General features: G+C 45.3%; 1 protein-coding gene across 1 annotated transcript in view; it reads right to left on the bottom strand.

Moving 5' to 3' along the window:
* Positions 1-18,607: 18,607 nt before the first annotated feature.
* Positions 18,608-23,747, bottom strand: part of LOC120844229 — a 92,352-nt gene continuing 87,212 nt past the window's right edge. The window contains exon 5 of the mRNA XM_042286290.1: positions 18,608-19,032. Coding sequence (XP_042142224.1) covers positions 18,608-19,032 — 425 coding nt within the window. The remainder of the gene's footprint in view (positions 19,033-23,747) is intronic.

Here is a 23,747-nt window from a genome sequence, read left to right as displayed (position 1 = left end):
TCAGTGTATGTAATTCTAACCCACAAAATCGTGTTGCTGTATTTCAAGATTTTTTTTATTTTCCGTATGTTTTTTTTTTTTTTACGTATCGCGACACACATTTATAAATGTATTTCAGTATCAGCATTTTAGCTGTTTTTGCATGTATCCCAGCATTTATATTTCCAAATGCTTTCGAGAGTATTCCTCTGCAACCCTGCCACTGACAAAGTGTATGCGTGTAGAGGGTGCACCTGCTTGGTTTTATTAGTTGAACTGCCCTAAATCGCAGGAATTTGTCACGCGGCATTGGAAGTGCCTCGAAAATATATATATATATATATATATATATATATATATATATATATATGTAGGAGCCACCGAGGGTCAAACAAACTTGGAAGGTTTAATTCAACATGTATAAGTCATACAAAAACTGCGACGTTTCGAAGGGGGACCCTTCTTGAGGAAGAAGGGTCCCCCTTCGAAATGTCACGATTTTTGTATGACTTGTACATGTTGAATTAAACCTTCCAAGTTTGTTTGACCCTCGGTGGCTTCTACTTTTATAAAAATACGCCTACAGCCTACTTAGCCCTATATATATATATATATATATATATAACGGGCATGGTGGCGGGAGGCCGAAGGCGTGGGTATAAAACTGAGAAGAAAAAAACCTTAGTGGAAACAGCAACAACGGACGATTTAATCTTCGACGTTTCGGCCGGAGTCCGGCCTTCGTCAGTCTTCCTGACGAAGGCCGGACTCCGGCAGAAGCGTCGAATATTAAATCGTTCGTTTTTGCTGTTTTCACGAAGGGTTTTTTTCTTCTCAGTTTTATATATATAGGTGAAGTAAGGTAAATATAGAAACAATGGACCGGGAAAAGTTAATGATTCAAAGATGCTTACTGTTGGAGTTACTAATTCGAAGTTTATTACGACGCTTCGAGCGGGGACCGCTCTTCCTCTCCTGATAAGAGCGGTCCCCACTCGAAACGCCGTAATAAACTTCAAATTAGTTACTCCGACAGCACGCATCGTGGACTTATATATATATATAGCAAGAGTGACTAATGTTGACAAATGCTTCCGTTGATATATAGGCAAAAGTAATGTGCGCAGACAAAGCAGCCGTAGGATGATAAAAATAAAATTCTAATTGAATGGCGAAAAAAGTCACGCAAGAAAAAAGGATGAAGTGCCGAAAAAAAAACTGTATTAGTTTACGGGTATAATGAAGACTAGTCACAAGAACAGTAATTACGCGGGAAAGAAACTTTTAAAAAGGACGGAATAAAAGTCAAAGTTAAAACACAAGAACTTACAAAAATAAATTGTTAAATGAAAAATAAAATAAACGAATTAAAAATAAAAAAATGAATAAAAATAAGAAAGGGGCCTGACGACCGCCGACGTTTCGGCAGTGGCACTGCCTTCTTCAGGCCTAGTCTTCATTATTGCCGTAAACTAGTACAACTTATTTTTGGCACTTCATCCTTTTTTCTTACGTGACTTTTTTCGCCATTAAATTAGAATTTTATTTTTTATCATCCCACTGCTGCTGTGTCTGCGCACATTACTTTGTCCTCTATATATATATATATATATATATATCTATATATATATATATATATATATATATATATATATATATATGTATATATATATATATATGTGTATATAATTATTTTTTTCGCGACAATAAAACAATTTTTCTTTTTATTTGGTTGGAACGCTTTTGCTTACAGCTGCTTGGGCCCATGTTTGAGTACACGTTGGATCTTAATGTATTTTTGAGTTACGGCATGCACTTAAAATTGAATGTCTGAAATAAACTTGCACTACAGCTTTAAGCTTCATTTTTGGAATATGGCTCACAGGGTTGGAAGGCTGAGAGATTCTCAAATGCTGAAGTGTCTGGAGGGCTGAAGGTATTTGAAGGACTGAGAGTTTCCCATTACGGATCAGAGCTGACGTGTTAATATTAATGGAAGATTCCCCACAGAAAAACCCAGCATAACTTCTCATTATTTGGATTATGAAGATGGAAATATTACTGGAATTGTTTCTGGAAGCCGGAAACCCAGATTCGAAAGAAAAAAATTGTAGGCTGCAGCGCCATCCACAGACCCATTCTTCTCATCAAAATAAAAGAGATCGCTGGAGGCGCAGCACGCGCACGCGCCTCGGAGAGCTCGTGAAGAGAATGCTCTGAAGCCGCCATCACACGCAGACACGTCGTTCGCTTGTCTCGTTCAATGTCCTTACTTTAAAGAACGTGGTAGGACCTCGTGGCCCCCCACATATTTGATGACCCGGTCGAGGACCATGGACAACTGCGAACCCCAAGGAGCGGCGGCTGCATCCCCGGTTTCCATCTCGTCGGTTGCAGTCCGACTTCCGCCATACTATGACAGAAACACGAGGGTCTGGTTCCTGCAGGCTCAGTCCCAGTTTCATCTCAGCGGTGTGACGAGCCAGGAGAGCAAGTATCATCATGTCGTCTCGGCGCAGTCGCTGGCAGCAGCCGACGAAGTATACGAAATCCTTGCGCAACCCTCGGCCACAGCTTCCTACGACCAGCTGAAGGCGGCTCTCTTGCAGAGAACCGAGGCATCAGATCGCTCCCGCCTTCAAGAACTTCTTTCGGCGGAAGAACTCGGCGATCGACGTCCGTCCCAGCTGCTAAGGCGGATGACTCAGCTCCTTGGAGATCGCGCCAACACGATCGGCGACGCTCTGCTGCGGGAGCTATTTATTCAGCGCCTGCCAACCAACGTCCAGATGGTGTCAGCCGCCGCTACGGCTCTCGACCTCACAGGCCTCGCAGCCCTGGCAGACGCCGTTATTGAAGTTGCCATTCCATCCGTCACCAGCGTTACATCGGCGGCAGAAGACGGTAGCGAAGCGATGCCTGCCCTGCCAGGCACTTTATCGTCTGAAGGAAACCTCGAGCAGCTTTGCCAGCGGTTGGAAGAGAGTGTTACCACAGCAAGTCACCGTCGAGATCATCCACGCACTCAGCAACAACGTGGACGTTCAACATCTCGTTGGAGAAATGCTGAAAGTTCCCGCTCCGCAAGTTCAGCGGACGTCTGCGTATACCATCGCCGCTTTGGCTTCTACGCCCGGCACTGCCTTCTTCCGGGCTCCTGGAGCAAACCGATAGAGCCAACGAATAGTCAGAGCCTACCAGGAAGTCGCCTATTTTACATCGCCGACAGGGCTACTGGAACCCGCTATCTCGTCGATACCGGGGCTGAGGTAAGCGCTGTTCCTGCAAAACGCGCGGATCGATCACAAACGCCCATCTAGTACCTTTGGGCTGTGAACAACTCGTCGATGCCCGTCTACAAGGAACGGTCCATCACCATAAATCTTGGCCTCAGACGAGTCTACCGATGGCTATTCCTGGTCGCGGACGTAGGCAACGCGATCATCGGTGCTGACTTCCTACAACACCACAGCCTCCTCGTAGACGTCAAGGAGAGACGTCTGCTCGACTCCACAACGCGACTCTCCGTGCAAGGCGTCTCAACAGCTGACACCGCAGGATTCGCGTCAGTCTGCTTCAAGATCGACAGGCCATTCCAACCTCTTCTACAGGACTTTCCAAGCCTCACGCGAGCTCCTGACTGGACTGAACCAGTTTCGCACGATGTTCACCGTCACATCGAAACAACGAGCGCACCGGTTCACTCCTGACCCCGTCGTCTGGCTCCAGAAAAACTCCGCATCACTCGCGAAGAATTCGAGCATATGCTTGAGCTTGAAATCATCCGACCCTCGTCAAGCAGCTGGGTGTCTCCGCTGCATATGATGTCTAAGAAGAACGGAGACTGGAGACCATGTGCCGACTATCGCGCACTGAATAAGAACACAGCGCCCGACAGATACCCTCTTCCGAACATCCAGAACTTTACTGTCAACCTCCAAGGCACTACCATCTTTTCGAAGGTTGACCTTACCCGCGCGTACCACCAGATACCCGTCGCTGACGAAGATATCCCGAAGACAGACATAACTACCCTGTTTGGCTTGTTTGAGTTCCTCCGTATGCCTTTTGGCCTCAGTAATGCGGCTCAAACATTCCAGTGGTTCATCGACGCTGTCACGCGCGTTCTTCCCTTCGTATTCGCCTACATTGACGACTTGTTGGTCGCTAGCTCAACACCGGAGGAGCACAACAACCACCTCCGTCTTTTGTTTCAAAGACTCTCAGATCACGGCATCATTATCAACGCCGCAAACAGCAAATTTGAGAGCACAGAACTTGACTTCCTTGGACACCGACTGGACCGTCACGGCATTAGACCTTTGCCGTCGAAAGTTGAAGTGATCAGACTTCCCAAGATTTACCTCGATCACCAAGCTCCGCCAGCTCCTCAGCCTGGTAAACTTTTACCGCCGGTTCATTCCGAACTGCGCGAGACTGGTCCAGCCCCTTGACTCCCTCCTGACCAAATCTCCGCGTCCCTTATCTAACGTACCATGGAATGAAGACGCGGAGCAAGCTTTCTGCGCAGTGAAGAACGTACTTGCCGATGCCGTGCTTTTGCGACATCCAGAGCACTCCGCCCAAACCTTGATTATGACCGATGCCTCAGCCACTGCTGTAGGTGCCGTCTTGCAACAACACGTTGATGGCGAGTGGCAACCCCTGGCTTTATTCTGCAAGAAGTTAAAGGCCACTCAGACCCGCTACAGTGTTTTTGGGAGGGAGCTGCTAGCTGCGTACTTGGCAGTCCGGCACTTTCGACATTTTATCGAAGGTTGCTCCTTTGTCATCTAGACGGACCTCAAGCCACTGACGTACGCCATCCGAAATTCCGGTTCCACCTACACGCCTTGAGAGATTCGGGAACTTTCGTTTCTTTCAGAGTTCACGACCGACATTCGGCACGTCAAAGGTACATCCAACATCCCCGCTGATGTACTGAGCCGAATTGATCCGTGCCGTCATCTTCTACACAAGTCGACATCAGGTTGCTGGCTCAACATCAGGCATCCAACCATTAGCTGCAGCGGCTACGCACAACAAGTACAGCTTTACAATTGCAGGACGTCCAATTTCCTGGAGACATCACCATCGTCTGCGACACACCCACAGGAACGCATCGCCCATTCGTTCCGGTTGCTCTACGAAGGCAGCTTTTGATGCCATTCATTCGTTGTCGCACCCCGGAGTGTAGGCGACGCAGAAGCTAGTGGCAAATCGCTATGTGTGGCCACGGCTCAAGTCCGACGTGCGAAACTGGGTACGGACCTGTTTGGCATGTCAACGCGCCAAGATACACCGACATCCAGTCCCTCCACACACGAGCTTCCTGCAGCCCGATTCCCGTTTCGACAAGGTTCACCTTGACCTTGTCGGACCCCTTCCGACTTCCCAAGGGCAACGATACATCCTGACGCGTAACGACCGCTTCACAAGGTGGCCGGAGGCTACACCGTTGCCTGATATGACTGCAGCCACCGTCGCCGAGGCTTTCATGTCTTCTTGGGTGGCGCGCTTCGGATGCTTTTCTGAAATCGTCACCGATAGAGGGCGATAATTCGAGTCCAGCTTGTTCACCGAGTTGTCCCGAATCCTAGGCATGAGGAGATGCCGGACAATGGCATACCATCCGCAGTCTAACGGCCTGGTGGAACGTTTCCACCGACACCTCAAGTCCGCGCTCATGGCCCACGCGAACTTCAGGGAGTGGGTACAACAGCTTCCACTCGTCTTACTCGGAGTTCGAACGGCGTTGAAGCAGGACCTCGGCTGTGCAACCTCTCAACTCGTCTATGGGACGACCCTCCGATTACCATCGGACTTTTTCGAGGTCGACCCGTCTCCAAACACGAGGCCAGAAGACTACGTCACAAAGCTGAAGGAGGGTTTTGCAGACGTACGACCAGTTCCTACGCGCGCGGTATCTGCGAATACTCCTTACGTCTCTCAAGACTTGTACAGTGCAACGCATGCGTTCGTGCGCCAAACCGCCCGGCGGAAACCGCTCCAACCACACTATATGGAACCGTTCCCGGTTCTGGAAAAGAAGCCAAGTGGCTTCGTTGTACAGATCAATGGACGACGAGACATTATCGCTCTCGTGCGTCTAAAGCCAGCCCATCTGGAGCACGCACCCGAGAACCTCATCACATGTGAGACGCGCGAAGAAAGTCCGAAGTCTAGCAGGAAGTCTGCTCAAGTCCACCGGACAAAACTCATGACCACAGCTAGCGCCCTAATTGTGTGTTGTCGTTTTTCTTTTTGTTTTATTTAATCGCTCGTTGGGGCTCCTCGCTAAAGGCGGCATATCTGTAGGCAGCAGCGCCACCCACAGATCCATTCTTCTCATCAAAATAAAAGAGATGGCCCGAGGCGCAGCACACGCACGCGCCTCGGAGAGCTCGTGAAGAGAATGCTTCGAAGCCGCCATCACAGGCAGACATGTCTTTCGCTTGTCTCGTTCAATGTCCTCACTTTAAATAACATGGTAGGGCCTCGCGGCCCCCCACAAAGTAATTTCTAAAGGCGTAAAATACAGATGGAATACAGATAGGTTTCCAGCTCCATACTCCAGTCTGCCAAACATTATACTGTTTTTTGGTTGGTTGGTATTATAATATGTTTTTGTATTATCTTACGCTAATTAATAATTACTTTGTTTCAGGCAATTTATGAATAGATATCTTTAGCTGGCAGGTTAAAGATAGGTCCATAGAATATTTGTACCGCATTCAGCGCAAGTAATACAATTATGGTGATCGAAAAAATGTTTGAGTAATTTTTGAATAACGTAATCACTTTTATAAGAAGCTAATTGCACAGGTACTCTTATTACTTTTGAAGTACTAAAATTACTTGTCACCATTACTCTTTTTCCTCTCCTTATCGTTTTTGGTACAAGTTTCCTACAGAAGATTCCTCGAACGAAGTGTCCGAGAGGTGGGTGGTTTACAAAATTGGTGGGTTAAGAATATATGTGACTTATAGTTCGATGATTCCAATCCAATGTAGGACAGTACAAAAGACCCCTTTTCAAAGCGACTGAAAAATATGTGGCTTTGAAAATCTAATTTAGTAAGAAAAGTAAAGATTACTTTTTCTAAGTCACGGCCAATTGCTTTGCTTTTCAAGTGATCAAGTAATATATTTCAATCATTTTAACCAAGAGTAATCTTAATTGTGAGCGATTACTATTTTTGGGTAAAGTGTAAGAGACTGTTTATAGTTGCCTGGTTTAGATATATAACTTAAGCCTAGCGGTGTTCAGTGAACATTTGCACAGCTCGAAGGAGCCCTGAATGTGTTGTACTTATTTATAAATTCATAAATACTGCAAACCTTCTTTTGGAGTTCGTGGCCGGAAGCGTTATGAAGGAAATGCACAATAATTGATGAATTACACAAAAAAAACAATTTTACATCAATTACTCAGTAGTAAATATATACATGAACGCAACACCTAAAAGTACAATTCAATACAAAACAAACGTACAATAAAAGTCGATTCCAAGGATAAATTTCCGTATGATTTTACAGTACAAGCTGTAGATTTTGGAGCCTTTCACAGTGATGACGCGAGCTTCGGTTTAAGTGGAATCTCCGCCTGCCTGCGGTTGTTTTTGCTGCTTCAGACATTGCAGGTATGCGCACATGCTCTCGGATGTAGCCTGCTTCGGAGCCATGGTAATGCACTGAATCGAGGCGATCCCACTCGTAACACATATGGGGCACAGCTCGCTTCTGCTGATATGGCAGTGGTGTGATATGTGACGTAGACTGAAATCAGATGAGGCAATCTTTAACGGGATGTGACGTAAACTGACAGTATAGACCAACTGTCCTCCCCCTGCCCACTCCCCCGCCTAATAATACCATTATTTTCCATCGATTGGGGAGGTTGGGGGAAAAAAGCTTAAAATTCATCTTCAAAAGCTCCTTCCTCCTCAAAAATATTTCAAATTAAGATTACGAAGGCGTACTCTACACTCTGTATAAGTCTCTGCATAAGAAGTACACTTACACTCTGTATACAAAGTAAGAAATCCTCAATATACAACATCTAAATAGAAAACAAATATATCACAAACATAGAAACAAGCAATGACTACAATTGCTGAAAATTTCCATCTCTGAAATTTTTATATTGTCATATTCGCATCAAAACTAAGGGACTCGAATTATTCAAATCGTACACTGCACCATTTCGCTTAATTCAACAGTTCCGTACGTTTACGTTTTATCCCTTTTTCTCCGTAACTTGTTTCACGCAAGTAAATGTTCCAATTGTTGGTGCTACCTGGGGGATATGTGATCGGTTTTCTTGGTGAACATGAGAATAAACAAGCAAACGCCTATTATCAAATGGTCTCTGCTCATAGCCGAAGGTTAAACGCGTACATACGATGTACAATCTACTTAGCTTAGTAAATATAAAAAAAAATACTACTTTGGCCCTCCCACTCAGTAAACAACATCACATAAAAACTGAGGTATTAAAATGGCACAGAACGCGCGGGAATGGCAGATCGCTGATCACTTCTTGGAAGACTTACTGTGCTCACGCAAAACCTCCAGTCGCTCTTCTAACGAATCCGAAAGCCAAACTCCGGCCTCCGGCGGTCCACGTTAGCGTCCGATCAGTGAGCAGAGACGAATGCCCGAAGCAAAGACAAAACTTTGCGTCTATCCACGAGTTGTTCTAAATAGAGCAGGATGTTCTGACCTCTCTCTGCGCGCTCTAATCTCCTCATCTCCCTCTGTTTCTATATGTATAAGCCTGTGAAGAGGTAGGCCCGAGGTTCGCTTCTTGTCGGAAGAAGTGTTTTATTTGTTCGTTGAAACGCCCCTTATGTATGTGCTTTGTGCACCTTTAACCTACATGTAACGGTCGAACGTGGCAGTCCAACGCGATAATCAAACGTTGGAGACTTCGTTTATTAAAAAAAAAACAAGCGTAAAAATGTACTTGGTGTTAAAAACTAAAAAAATGAGGGACCCGATGTATAAAAGAACAAGTTCGGCTTACAGCGCACTATAGTCGAACAGACGCTTGATAACGGTGCGATATAACTCAATAAATATCTAAAGTAAGTATCGAAGACCAGAGAAAGAAGACACTGAGGTTATGCACTAGGGCCAAGAAAACCCGGCTTTTTTTTTTGTAGTCAGTAACACGTACATTAGCTATTTTAATAAGCAGTACCAACCGGCTATCGAACCTCACGTAAAAGTTAGTACCGTCAGATCGACATTAGTGTGCTGTACGTCGAACTGAAATTCTTGGGTGTATTATATGGGACAAAGGGTGTAAGAATACACCTTTTTTTAGATTGAACCTTAAAACATTTAGCCCCCGAAACAACGCAGTGGGTGCTATAGACATGGGTAAGTGAATAGGATGTCGGCTTGTATAGTCAGCGCGGCTGGTGCCCAAAAACGGCAACTTTGAATAGGCCATGTTGCCGAGTGATTAGACACGAGCGCTGCGGCACAGTTCAGGACGGCCCTCGGAGATTCGAGCTCAAGATCGGCTCCAGTCGTATAAGCCGCGGGATGTCTGAGAGTTGCAAAAATCACCCTTAAGATGGCACCACTTTTAAACCAGACTTCATTGCCCGGTGGATATATACCAGTGTGCGAACTCCTAGGCCACAGCGATGACATCGGAAATAGTAATCTCAAACGCAGTCTCTTGTGTAGAGAGGGGCTGCGCATAAAACATGATTTCGATTTTTACAGCACTCTTGACATCGGTGTTCTTCTTGGAGCTTCGTGACTATCAATTCTGACATTCTTGCACTAGGATGTGGACAAAAGGTTATAGAAAACACAGTTTTGCCGAAAGCGAAGCACCCCATACTATGCGATGGCGTGGGCATAAACACACATGCTGGCGCCTATGGAAAAGAGAGACACTGGTCTATACACCATTCAGCCAAATATCTTCAAGGTCAAAATATCCCTATCACTTGGGTTTCAATGCAAGTGTGGCGTTCGATAAGAAAAGGAAAATAGTCCGCAAGCTTAGAACGTGCTTCACAAGCCAATAAACAAAACAATGACAGCGTTCAGAAGGCGATTATTAGAATCTTCTACAGAGAGCGAGTGGTAAGCAAACGCGAGACAATCAACTATATTCACTGCCACCTTCTTATCTTCTGAAGATTCGAAAACGTCGGCTGAAGAGCGATAATAAGACGCTGGGTAACTCTCTCCACGCAACCTCGTCCTTAAGTTGTCACTAACTCTATTGTCGCGACAACTTTAGGTCACGTGAATTCGCAAACATTGTCGTGTCGCCCTTCAAAGTTGTGTCAACGCACTTTCTTCTGTTAGTTTAGGTATGAAGGTTCTTATCCCTGAATTGTTCTCTGGTGGACTCATAGGCGAATGACGCAGTGTTTTCGACTGAGGAGCAATGACAGAATGATCGGTACTCGCTGTCCCTTACGCTTCCTGAAATGTCATTGGCTGCAATTACATGGTTTCGAGAGTAGTGCATCCAATTGTAAGCGAACCACTCACACGCAGCCGTATTTCTGCCTCTTCCCACGTCCAATCACGATCATCACATATAGATTGGATGATGTACAGTCGCCTCCGTGCACGCGCGGCTACTGACGCTCATATCATCCTGAATACTCATCGGCCTTTGTTGTAATAAGTTATGAAGGTTAAATAAAGAAAGAAAAGAGCACCATAAAATGAACCCTCAAGTTAAACAAGCTGTTTTTTATATTTTACTTATTCAATTATCCCAGATTTATTGTTATGTAAAGTAGTGAGCACGTGGTGATGAGTTGTTGCAATTAGCATTTCGTTCTGGAATATTTGTTATTCTGGGGTATATGTGTAAAATGCTGAAATCGATTTAAGCCACAAAAATGTAGCGTAACTAATCAGTTTCACGTCGCACGTTTCTGCGTCAATGTCGTGAGCTTCCAAGCGAAACAGTGCCACTCAAAAATTAAGGTTCGGGAATTCTCGCATGCCACTGCATATCTGCAAAACAAGCACAGAAAGACAGGAGTAAATATATACAAATATTACTATGAAAGTTTAGCAAGAAGTGTAGTAGAACAAATTATTTTGTTTTGTTTTGTTTAAAAAAAAAATCTTAATTTTGCACTCTTTAAAACCTCTTCAGACTGTATTGTTGCCGTGACCATTTTAGCGGTATTAATTTCACACGAAATTGAAATCAATTAGTGTTAAGGGAATGCGTTTGATGGTTTGATACGTTGAAGCTTTATCATCATTATTTTTTTTATTAATGTGGAAATATTTGTGGCTGAAGAGTGATAAAAGATTCGCAGTACTCGGCGTGTTTCACGTTTTACAACATTATCGCCTCTTGTCGAAGGGATTCCGCACTAGCAGATGAGAACACCGAAAAACACATTACAAACCAAGAAGCGTCAACATCAGGAGGCGTCTCCTGCGTTGCTTAACGGTAAACTTCAGTCGAAAACAAACAAACGTATATAATTGATATATTTAGTGCCACAAAGTATTATCACAGCAGAAATATTAAGTCAACCTAAAGCCGTCTACTTCTATAAAGCCTATTTTAAAGATGCGACCAGCTACTTTTTAGAAGGTGGCAAGCGGGTTAGCTTTTAGTCAAGCATCACTGTGCGACGTGCACCGCAGTGCCACCGTGACGTCACGTCGCGACCCTTCAGCTGATGATCCGTGTTGCCATCTCTCTCTAGCAGATAGTTTCGGTTTTGCCGTAGGCTCTGCAATCTACGTTTTAGCCGTGATATGTATAAAGCTACAGGCAATATCGAAAAAAAAAGCATTGCAATTAACTCAGCGACATTGACTGAGCTGAAACAGCCGCAAAACAAAATTCAAAAATATTGACCGGAGCTGCTCTTTAAGCTGCCGGTGGCCATTGACGCTGGCAAGTTTGGAAACGTAGGCGTGGCAAGGTCCGACCACCTTAAAAACGCTTTTTTGTCAACCAGAATGTGTAAAGCTAGCCGATGACAACCCCAAAGAACGAATCACAATCCAAGAAGCGTGAACCCAATAAATCAGTATTACGTTTCTTAAGTTTTTTGTGGCTATCTTGTTTGTTTAGACAAAGGGTTCCAGTCGGTCGTCAGCTCACTCATGGGGGTCCTCCACACCACCTCATTCTTTGTTGTGTTGAAGTGGCATACTTCGCTTCCAGGAGAGTGAAGGCTATCAAAATTGTCGGCACAATGATCGTCGCGTCTAGAAAGAAGTGTACACTTTTTATCTCTGCGTTCTTGTGACAATTGAAGCTCGTGACATGCTGCCTTTATGCTCAGGGACAGCCGGGAGCTGCGAAGACCTTTCATTAATCGAACAGTGTCGAGCGAATAATTAGTGCTGACATTGGACGCCGAAAAGGATGTCCCCTCGATTTAATTCCTGCGCTACTGTAAGTCGTCAGAGATTCGTACAGCGCCTCGCATTATCAGGCTCTGTCGAGCCTTATAATGCGAGGCGCTGTACGATATGTTGTACTATGCTATCTTGACATTGACTGTGACGAAGGCCGAAAGTCGCACCACGAAAACAAGTGTCACACTCCGGAGCCTTAGGGATCTCTTGTATAGTTGGTTGCGGGATAGAAAAACAGCGTCTTGATGACTACGTCCGCTACGATGTATAACTTAAATAACCATACTCTTTCAGTTGAATCGCCCAGCGTGCCAGTTTTGCCGTCAAATTTCGTTTGCTCTGAAGCCAGGTGAATGCTGAATTGTGTGTCCCAACGGTAAAATGGCGACTATAAAGGAGAGAGCTAATTTTTGCGCCGACCAAACAAGAGCCAAACATCCTAAATCAGATTAATGCTTCCTCTCTTCTTGTTCTGTAAGCCGGCGACTTGCGGACGAAATCAATCTTTAAGTACCGTTTGCAAATTCTTGAAGAAATTCTTGAAGCAGTACAGCTCTACGTCCTTGCCCACTACCATCCGTGTGGAGAATTTTCTTAAGCAAGGACGGATCGAAGTGAGCAAGCACTGGGGCGTTTAAAAGAGCCATCTTTAGGTTTTGAAACGCGGACTGCTCTTCGGTGCCCCATCGCCATGGTACGTTCTTCCGGAGTAAGTAATTCAAGGGGGCAGCGAAGGGTAGCAAAGATAAGAATAAAACGGCGGAAATATAACGCAAATCCCCAAAAAAACTTCTGACGTTTTCGATGGTTGTTGGCGTCGGATATTCAGACAAAGCCACAAAGCCTCAAGAGTCGAGGGATCAGGCTGAACACCCTTTTTTTTACCCCATGTCCCAAGTATATGATCTTTTTGAAGCCAAAAAGAATACTTTTGGGGCTTCAGACGAAGGTTCACATTACCTATGGCGTAAAGTACGAGAAAGAGCCTTTGAAGATGTTCTTCAAAAGCATTTGCGTAGATTACAGCGTCGTCCAAATACACCAGCGCCATTCTCAACTTCAGATTCCCCAAAACTCGGTCCATGAGTCTTTAAAAAGTCGCAGGGGCATTGGAAAGGCCAAAGGGAAGACGGTTGCATTATTAGAGACCATCTGGTACGATGAAGGCTGACATTTCAACGTCCCTTTTACACAGTGGCACCTGCCAGTATCCCAACATCAAATCCAATGTTGTGAAGTATTCCGCTCCCTCCAGTCGGTCAAGGGTGTCATCAAGACGTGGAAGACGGTACACATCGACCTCGGCTGTACTATTAAGCTTCCTGTAATCTACACAAAACCGCAGAGTGCCATCTTTCTTTCTCATTAACACCACTGCTGATGATCACGGGCTCGTCGGTGGACTCACCACACCGTGGTCGAGCACCTTACTCACTTGCTCTTTGGTGGTTCCACGCTCTGTTGGGGCTAGGCGGCGTAGTGGCTGATGTATTGGTTGGCTGTCACCGGTGTCAATGGTATGTGTTGCATACGGTGTGCATCCAACTTCGACCGGATTAAGGGCGATGCAGTGTCGATGTGACAATACTCTCTTGATTTTTGTTTTCTGCTCGCAACTCAATTCTGTTCCAAACTTAAATTGTTCTTGCGGTAAAGAATTATCCTGACTAAAAATGGCACTGGTTATCTGACCCTAAATAAATGCTTGCCAGTGCTGATATCTTGTCTTCCGCCAACGGTGGAGTACACGAATCTATTTCCCTGGATTGAGAGTGATGTCGTTGGTACCTAGATTAAGGACAAGAGCGACGAATTCTCCATTGGTACAAGCCACGAATATCCGGGGTGCAGCTAGTTCCTACCCTGGTGTAGCACAGAGCCACGATTCGAAAACAGCTTCACCATAAACCTTTTTGTTGTTTACAGTCAGGCGAATCATCGAAGCAGTCTCGGCAGGTATTGTAGCAGAGTCATTAACGCATACGTTTAAGTCATCCGATAGTTTTGCTTGAGCACATATGATGTTGGTATATTGGCAGGAAAACTTTCGAAATAGGTGCCACTTTTCCACGGTGACGAGGTAAAATGAGTCAACGAGGTACACAAGCCACACAAATATACTTTCGCATCGTGGAATGCTGGCATCTAATGTTTCCATGGGTGGATGCGGGGTTTTGGTGGCCTTGTTCTATTCGGGGTTCAACTTAAAAAAAAAAATCGTTTTTCTGGCGCCACTCATAACTCCGAATGATTGGAGAGACGGAATTCGACAAAATTTCGAATCCACTAACGACTTCGCACCGCGCGCAGTGACCAGTAACTTCACTTGTTCACCGGTGTGAACTTTGACGCAGTTGGCAGTGAAAAGTTGTAGAGCAATCCGGGAAACGTTACAATGGGCAGGTACAAGCGTCGCGTCAATTATGTTAACCACTGCTCCAGTATCGAGGAGGCTTTCTTTGATCCCAGCTCCTTGAATATCCACTTTGGTCGTTGGAAGACTAGTAAAACTCTTTTAAAGTGAGACGAGGGGGACTTGGTATTCTATACCCGATCCCGTCCCTGTGGACCGGGATATCCGTTTCTCGGCGCGCTGTAACACTCTGCAGTCAATTGTCCTTGTCGTCCGCATTAAAAACAGCGTTTCTTACTGTTAACTCGTTGGTGACCTTCAGGTTACTGGCGTGCTCCAGGCCTCTCCAAATGAGTAGCTGGCTGTAACTGTGCCGAGCAAGAAGCCTGGGCGTTTGCTGTTGCCTTTTGGATGGCTGAGATCTCTGACGCATTGGCTAAAGCCTCTCGAACAGTCTTTGGCCCTCCAAGTCAAACATATTTTTGAACTTCAGTGTCCGCAATGGCGTCGACGAAGATAGTGGTGCTGAGAAGGTGAAAAGTGTCTGCGGCAACTCCCACGAATGATTTTCGCGCTAGGCACTCAACTTCCATTGCCAGGACTTGGAGTGTTTCCCCCGGCTGTCGCCGACGGCAACGTAACTCGGCATAGCGGACGTGCTGTAGATGTTTGTCGAGAAAGCGGTCTTCAAGTGCCGCTACCAACGTTTGGTAGGATAGAGCTCTTCCTTGAAGTCGGGCTAATATCGCGATGGCTGATTCCTGTAGTAGCGCCGCAATAGCGTGAGTTGTTTCATCTTCGGACCATTGGTTTGCTTGGACCGATCTCACTGATGTAACAAATAAAAGCTTGAGTTACACCTAATCACTTCTTAATTTTCGTGTATGGGAAAGCATAAAAGCCGCTCGTCCGCTCCCTTTTTCGTATGGTGCGTACTTTTCATCAGCGGTCAGCGCGCGTACCGCCCGGAGACCATGAATGCTCCGTGTTAACGGCGCACTGATGGACACGCAGCGCCATGGGATGATCTGTCGTGGAAACTGATTAGCGCAGCGGCCAATGGGAGCCCCGTCGACGCGCGCCAGCCAATGGAACCTTTGGGATCGGGGAAACTAGGTGCAATTTTCGTGCTTCAAAGTGATGACGTCAGCTCGCTCCATGGGACAGTTAATGTTTTCGCATTGAAACCAAACTATTTGTTTGTAGGTAGTTTTGTATTTATTTGTGCTGCGCAGACGCCACAGGGACGCATGCAGCCCGTACAATGAATGCCGGAGAGGCCCGTATGGAGGGTGGTAATGATAATACAGTTCGGTAGAATGTGGGGCACTGATAATGTACAGTACGGCATCACGAAGGATGGGTCTAAGTTAAACGCAAGTGTGTTACAGCTTCGCGACAGAGTTGCAGCACCTCGGGTCGGTCGCTTATGGGCACGTTAGTTATTGTTTTTTGCAACGTTCAGAAAGTGCCGACCAAGCCATCATTTGTAATTTTGTTGTGCGTATGTTTAGATAGCGGCAGGTTAGTCAGCCCCGAGGGCGTCCTGTGTCTTCATTAGATATGAAAGCCAGTGTTGTCAAACGCCTTTAACGTGCATCACGCAATAGTTATACAAGATAGCTAGCCGGCACGAAGCTCATCCAGATTGAAACAGGCAGGGGCGGCAGATTGAATCCACGATCAATGGGCTTTATAGCGCGAGCTTTCGCTAGATGTGCTACCGATCCCCGAGCAACCAGACATCGCTGTCGAATTCGAGCTCGAGAGAAGAACATCAAAACAATAAAATCTCCGGCTTTGGGCATTTAGTACTACTCTTGCCATCTCGTTAAACAAGTTGGAAATAAAATTAACAGGGTGATTGTGTCCACAGAAATGCGTGAATACAACAGTATTTAGGCACACCTAGTACGCACGGCCAATGGTTGTGTCATGTTTGTCATCTAAATATTTGTATTTTCAAAGAAAGCCTCAAAACGCGCTCAAAACAGTCAAAACGGTCATACTTCTGGATTTTATTAAAAATCTCCAGCGCCCTCAAGGAAAAAATCCAAGGGGCGTAGCACCTTTGTTCCATCTTCATAATTAACCTCCAAAGGAATGAATCCTCTGGTGCATCCCTGAAACTCTGGTTTGTGTAGTGAAATTTGACCATTGCGCGACGAGCGTTTGAATTGCCCTTAATACGGGAACTTGTTTGTTATTGGCATCCGTTTAATAAGTCAACATTTTAAAAATGCCATCCAGGAGCTGAGGCAAATCCTTCGTTAATGCGAAATGAGTAATGTTTGAAATGGATGGGCCCAGCACACCCAATTAACGAGCCCGTAATGCTTCGTTCGACAGGGGAATGCAATGCAGGGATTTATACTTTTTAATTTGGCAACCTTGCGTGAGCGAATATAAAGAGAAAAATAAAATATGCCAATAATAAATATATGCGCTACACATTGCGCAATTTTAATTCTAGGAACAAGTTTGCCACGGAGAGGAGCAGCATTGTTTCGTTTTGACTTGTGGAGCTCTAAATGCGATCCGCGGAGCTGCGCGAGGAAGTGAACCATAGAACCGCCATCCCGCTGCAGATCACGTTAACCGCTAAAACAGGTTCATATGCTTGCTGGACGTGCTGTATGCAACACTCGAAGGAACGCACGCGGACGCAAACAAGTGGAAGGACATCCGTGGTATTTTATGCTCCAATATCACGGAATAAATATTAACACTATATTCCTTTTCACCTTACGAAGGGCCGCATTGGACGATTTATGCCATCAGAGTCAATCCAAAGCCGTGAAAGTGTCACGTATGGCACTCCGGGTAATGAAAAGCGATGTGTGGTCACATGAAACGTATACTCCGCTGAATTGGCTCAGATGACTTGTAGCGTCCGCTGCGGTTCATCGTGGGGGGACAAAGAATAGTGACGCCAATGGCAAACAGAACTTACCTTGCAGTACTTTACCGAGAGCCCGGTCGCACGTAGTTGGCAAAGAGCATACATCGCACGCCAGAACGGCTTCAAGTCCCAAGAAAGATATCCCGAGGTCGGGCCCATTTTCTTTCTTTCACCTGGCGACGATGCAGCGGTATAACCAGACTGCTAATAGGTTTGATCAATCTGCTCACCGCTTTCACCGAACGAGTGAACGATTTTAAACTGGTTCGCCAGGCCGCTGTGCAGTGTAAACTGGTTGGAATAATGCTTCGTTCACAGAGAAAAACGTTTTATTCGAACCTGTCGGCAGTTTGACCAAACCATTGAGCAATTTCACCAAACCAATGAGCATTTCTATCAAACCTGTAAGCAGTGAGGTTATACCACTGAGCGAAATTTTCAACCGGTCTATGGTTCATAATGGGATCCTGTTTGCATTTCAAACAATTTGTTTAGTAGGGTGTTGTCCGATGCTCAGCTGTCTAACGGTAAAGGAGTTATAAAGAGACCACAAATGTGAACGAGACGTAACCGTGTCATCACTCTCAAAAACCAAAATGAGATAACATTTTGAGTAGTCGCATATGTCCCAAACCGACATCGGCGACGACCGATGCCCTTGTTGCTTGCTTGAACGTTCTTATTTGTGTCGGGTCACAAACAGAACACACGCACACGTTTATGGAACATATTGTCAAACCAAACACTTTGCCTGTGAGGCTTAAAGTGAAAAAATAGAGATTAAAATTGACAGTACTGAGATAAAACCCAGATCACTTTCGAACCCAGCTACGAGCATGTAAATTGCATTTTAACTTCAATTTTTATTATTTGACTTAAAAGGAGATAGCTCTTCCATTAACCCAGAGTTGCATGTCACATTAAAAGCAAACCGGTAAATGCGCCATCTTAACGTTACACATGCGAGGAAGAGGATTAGAGTAAATTAGGGTTCACTGATAAGTAGTCCATACTTTTCTAATTACCGAGATCAACTTCTTGAGACAGTCATCATCAGTAGCCTTAATTGGGGCTGTCGTGCCGACACCGGCGGATCTTCGCCAGATGATCGTCTGATAGGCCCTCATGTACATGCCGGGAATCTCGGCGACGCATCTGATCGACGCGGTTCCTTTGGCAAATTGGTCCTCGCTGATGACGAAGCGGATTCTGCTCGCGGAGAACTCGAGCCCATCGTCGTGCAGAGTTGCCAAGTTGGTGATGTCGAATTTCGGCGGCTCCGCAGGAAGATCGTTGAGGAACCACCTAAAATTGACCCCTGGCTTGGACGCGGGAGCTAAGCAATTGACGCCAACGGTGTCGCCTATGTCGTAATGCGTCTGAGCCCCTTTTATTTTTGGGCCCTCCTCGGGCAAAGCTGCGAAAAACCATACAGTGCAGTATCAGCGCGGTTAAAGAGACACGACCATCGCAATAAGGCATATCTTGAGACTGCTTCAACAGAGCAGTTATCTAAGTGTTATCAAAGTGCGTTTTACAAAACACAAATTACCACTGATCACTATCTTCAAAGTATTAAAGCATGAGTCCAAAAAGGTTACTGGATGTCTGAAAAAACCGCATAAGTCAATTTCTTTACGTATCGAACTAAGATTTCCCATAGAGTCGGCAGACGAATGTGCATTAAAGGTGAAAGGCAACGATGTTTTGGAGCTCATATCTTTGCTTCAACATTAAGCTTGTTAGGGGGGGTGGCTGGAACAATTAACAATTTCTGTACTGTCAATAAATACAACTTAGAATTAACACCATGTCATTTATAACCTAGGAAACAGTTTTTTTGGTGTGTTTTTTCCTTATTCACGTATTGGTAGTCGCAGACAAAATCCCACAAAAGCAAATACCTTTACCCCCTTAACTCGCAGCCTAAAAAAAGGCAACCACGTTATACGGAGCTGATTATAGGCTGCCATTGTCGTTAACATAGCCACGTGCTGGGGTTTGCAAAGCACAGGTTGCGAACGGAGTTCCAGACATTGTAAAGGTTCGGAGATTTCCGTCATCTCTGCGGTTGGGCAGGAGCCACTACCCGAATGTATGTTGGGGCATCAATTGTCATGAGCCAAATCGAATGCCTACGCAGTGCTCGTGTCCACAGTGTGAGCCGCATTAAAATATCGTCACAGCGAGGTTCGCAAAGCCTGTTTACGCACACCCCGGAATCGTATCAATGGCGTTATGCACGTAGTTTCGCCATCAAGTTTTGCAAAGGACAGACTGAGAGAAAGCTCCGCTCTTGTCCTTGAAATCCAACCCAGAAAAAGACGCGTCATGGTCAGTGGCGTTGCCCTCGAGTATTTTTGGGTCCCAATTGTGCGAGTAAGCTGGTGTAAAGTGAGAAATATTCTCCCGCTATCTCTTTGTGCAGCCCCTCTAGAGGGGTACCACTCCGGTAATTTTTCGAACTGCCTCTAGCGACTATTTCTTAGAAATCACCTGCCTTAACATTTTACGTTAGTATATTCGGTATCACAAAATTCGTACTAGGATTTGTGAAATCAGCTATTGAAAATGATGCCAAAACCAAAATTTAAATATACTGGTGGTTTCTGAGTGCCGTGAAATCAGTGAAAGGCGGACTTGCAGGACCAGCGGGCAGTCTAAAATTGAACAATGCCGAGCATTTGTCTTCTGCTTCTGAGTGGGTGCAGGAGCGAGCTTCCATAGCGTTCATTTGACACCATGAAACTGATTGTAATTCTTTGGAAACAAAGTCTACGGCCTAAAAAGTGAACCCCTGCCATCCGTTTTCGTCACTTTTTTATTGTTGTCGGTAGAGATTTTTACTTCGAAGAACACGGTGAGGACCAAAATTATAAATTAAGTAACACCGTGAGAAAAAAAAGAAAGCTGGTTTCAATATTTGGATTACTATTTCAGCGATGTGGGTTGGTGTGTTTTAAATATTTTCAGGAAAATCGGGAACTGTGAAGGAAAACGCCAGAGTCCACATTTTGGTGCACCAAGTTTCACTCAACACGCTTACCTGAGTAAAAGGTAGTAATCAAGAACGTTAGAACTACCTAAGGTGTCCGTTTAATTCCGAAAAGGCGTCTGGTTGGCGCAACTAAGGGCGGCAAGTAAAATGGAAGGCGTCCTGAACAGGCGCGTTCATCGATGTAGGAAATAGCGTGATGTTTCTGAGGGCGGCAAGTAAAATGGAAGGCGTCCTGAACAGGCGCGTTCATCGATGTAGGAAATAACGTGATGTTTCTGAGGGAGAAGTGATGCGCTCTTTTTTGTGGCAGTTATAAGTGCAAATTTTATTTATAATATAAAATTTACATTAAAATAAACTTCTAAACTCGAGAAGAGAGCAAACGAAATATGGCGCTCTCGATTTTATCAATTAATTTTGGGTACACGTCCTCGTCTGCTATGCACCCTCTCGTTGTTACCGCGTATTTTCTTATAAGCAACATTCGTCTGGGTTGTGTTGAGACGTGACGCATCTTCAAGGTGCTTAGCTCCAAATGAGCGAGTGAACGTCTTGTGGCACGTATAGCGCCAGATGACAAAAGACTTCCGCAGACATTTTCGGGCGAAGTTTCGGCTCCGACCTCCCAGCTCCCGACAATCCCGCGCTGGGTGACGGAAACTTTCAATGGCACCGATAGCACTGGTGTCGTCAGCGATGCTGGCAGTACAAAAGGCGATACTCGGTGCTTTCACCCCCCACTCCTACTTGTCGGCGCGGAGAGTACAGTCAACGTATGTGGACTGTTGCGTTAAGCAGATGCCTTTCGTAAACAGACGGACGCCGTAAAAGGGAATTCCCATTGTTATATTTCTAAACCGTTACTCAAGTACCTTCGTTCTGTGAAAATTTGGTGCACTTATTGTACATTCATAGGCCACCTATGTGCTAAGTCTTAGCTTGATAGTTTAGAAACCGATGTATGCGATCTAGACAGATATCCAACGCTCCTTTTCACTCATGTTGTATAATGCTTGGAAGGCGGTGTTCAAGGAGTGACTGTTAACATTTATTTAGAAGACATTAAACATTTGTTTTGGAGAGTGAAGTAGAGTGGCTTGTTATACATTTCCCTGCTAATTTTAGAGGGGAAATTTAGGTCACAATACTTGACATGTAATATAATAATATCACGCAGATCTAGGTGCGCAGTACTTCACGCAATGAAGGGACTCGACGCGACACTCGGTCGCTGCACGTGACGCCAATTTCCCCAATCATTTTATCATGGACATTAACGTCCCAAGTTCAAGCTGTAGTCACCCGCGATACTATGAGTCAGGTGATCTGCAATCACAAGGCGAGTGACATCACGGAGTCAAGCCATGGTATAAGGTTATGTGACACAATTTCCCCTGCTAAACTTGAAGGCCAGAGGGACGGCAAACAGGCTATGTTCAGGGATAAACGCTTTCGTTTAAAACGTAATTTATGATCTAATGCGAATTAATGCCAGGGTTGGGCAGAAATACTCAAGAATGTATTCGGAAATACAAATACTGGGATACATTAAAATAGTAGCTAAAATACTGATACTAAGATACATCTGTAAAAATGTATCGCGATATGTATCGGAAATACATTTAAAAAAGAGGCAAAAGTATTTGGAAATACAAATACATGAATACATTTTAGGGAGGGCAGAAATACAAATACAGAAATACAGATAGTGAAATACATTTTCCAAATTTTTTGAGACGCCAACTGAGATGAAGCTTGAAGTTTGAAGTGGATGTTTTCGATCCCGAAATTACTTTCCTGTAGGCTTGGCACTTTGCCTTGAAGGCAGTGGTTTCGGACGACAAGCAGTCTTCAATAGGCCCAGAAAAACGTTCCATCAAGGGCTGACCGCGGTCCCTTCCATGACATCCTGTCTGTCTGAAGAGGGAATCCTGTCAACATTGATCACGTGATGTTACGGTGGAATGAACTACTATTCTTTATCTGTAAGTGTGGCCTTTAACATAGAACTTTACCACGCTGCTGTGTGAAAGGACATTACGTACTTTCGTGGTAGGTTACTTCGTTGGAGATCGTGCAGGCAGTGTCATTTGGAATGTTTGAGAACAGTGGACCTCCTGAAGTGTCTTGGAATACATGTCTTCTTCTGTTACGGTTGAAAAAACAATACGGTAGCTTCCCTGTTCTGAAGGTCCTTACTGCCGACCCTCCGCCACCGACGCACGGATTGCAGTCTTCAAGTTTTGCCTAGCATTATCCAAACAGAGACCTCGTGGAGTGCGAGCTGATATTGTCGGCACAGGTGTGAGCTGTCCGAGAAACGGCGGTCTCCAGACGAGTCGCGGGAGTGTGTAGTCTGGGATGGCACAGCGAGGCCACTTCTGGCCTGCTTCTGGGTTTCGGATCACCAGAGAAGCGGGTCACGTTCACGTCGGCTGATGACGTACCCTTGAGCCGTGCAATGTTACGGGCGCAGCGGCAGATGCATTCGAATAAGTGTTGAACTCCACAGCGTGATTCTTCCTACCATTTCAAGTCAACCACCGCCAGGCCCCTGCTGCAACGGAATATGACTCAGCTTTGCCGACGGGGTGTGCTCTGTACGCTAAGGCGAGAGAGACAGTTAGCAGCGGGCATTGGATGCCAGCAAACAATGACTCAAGAAATCCCTACCTAAGGACCTGCGGCACAAGGTGCTCTGACTCCACTCCTGGCACGCCACCTGGTTCGAGTCCCCGACTATGCAACAATTCTCAGAAGAGAGAAAAGGACGTATAAAAAAATATTTTGCAGAATCAAAAGAAACCTTGGTCAGCATAGTAACAATTCCCCCGGATCTCCTTGACTCTGGTGCCCTCAAAAGTAGAAAAAAAAAAAATGCGTTCGGACTCGTTTCTTTTTTTTTTTCGGGGGGGGGGGGGGGGGGGGGCAGTATTTCTCAGGAAATGGAACAAAATACATTTCATCCTGATTGTATCGCGATACAAAAAAACATTCCAAATGTATTTCGATATAGGAATACAGATACTGGTGAAAAAAATGTATCGCGATACAGAAATACAGATACGAAATGTATTTCTAAAATACTAACGCGATACATTTCTATCGCGATAGTGCCCAACCCTGATTAATGC

This window comes from Ixodes scapularis, unplaced genomic scaffold (assembly GCF_016920785.2).
Source record: "Ixodes scapularis isolate PalLabHiFi unplaced genomic scaffold, ASM1692078v2 PGA_scaffold7__128_contigs__length_106722199, whole genome shotgun sequence".
Taxonomy (NCBI): Eukaryota; Metazoa; Arthropoda; class Arachnida; order Ixodida; family Ixodidae; genus Ixodes; species Ixodes scapularis.
The sequence above is the reverse complement of the archived record's forward strand: the minus strand, read 5'-3'. Positions and strand labels throughout refer to the sequence as shown.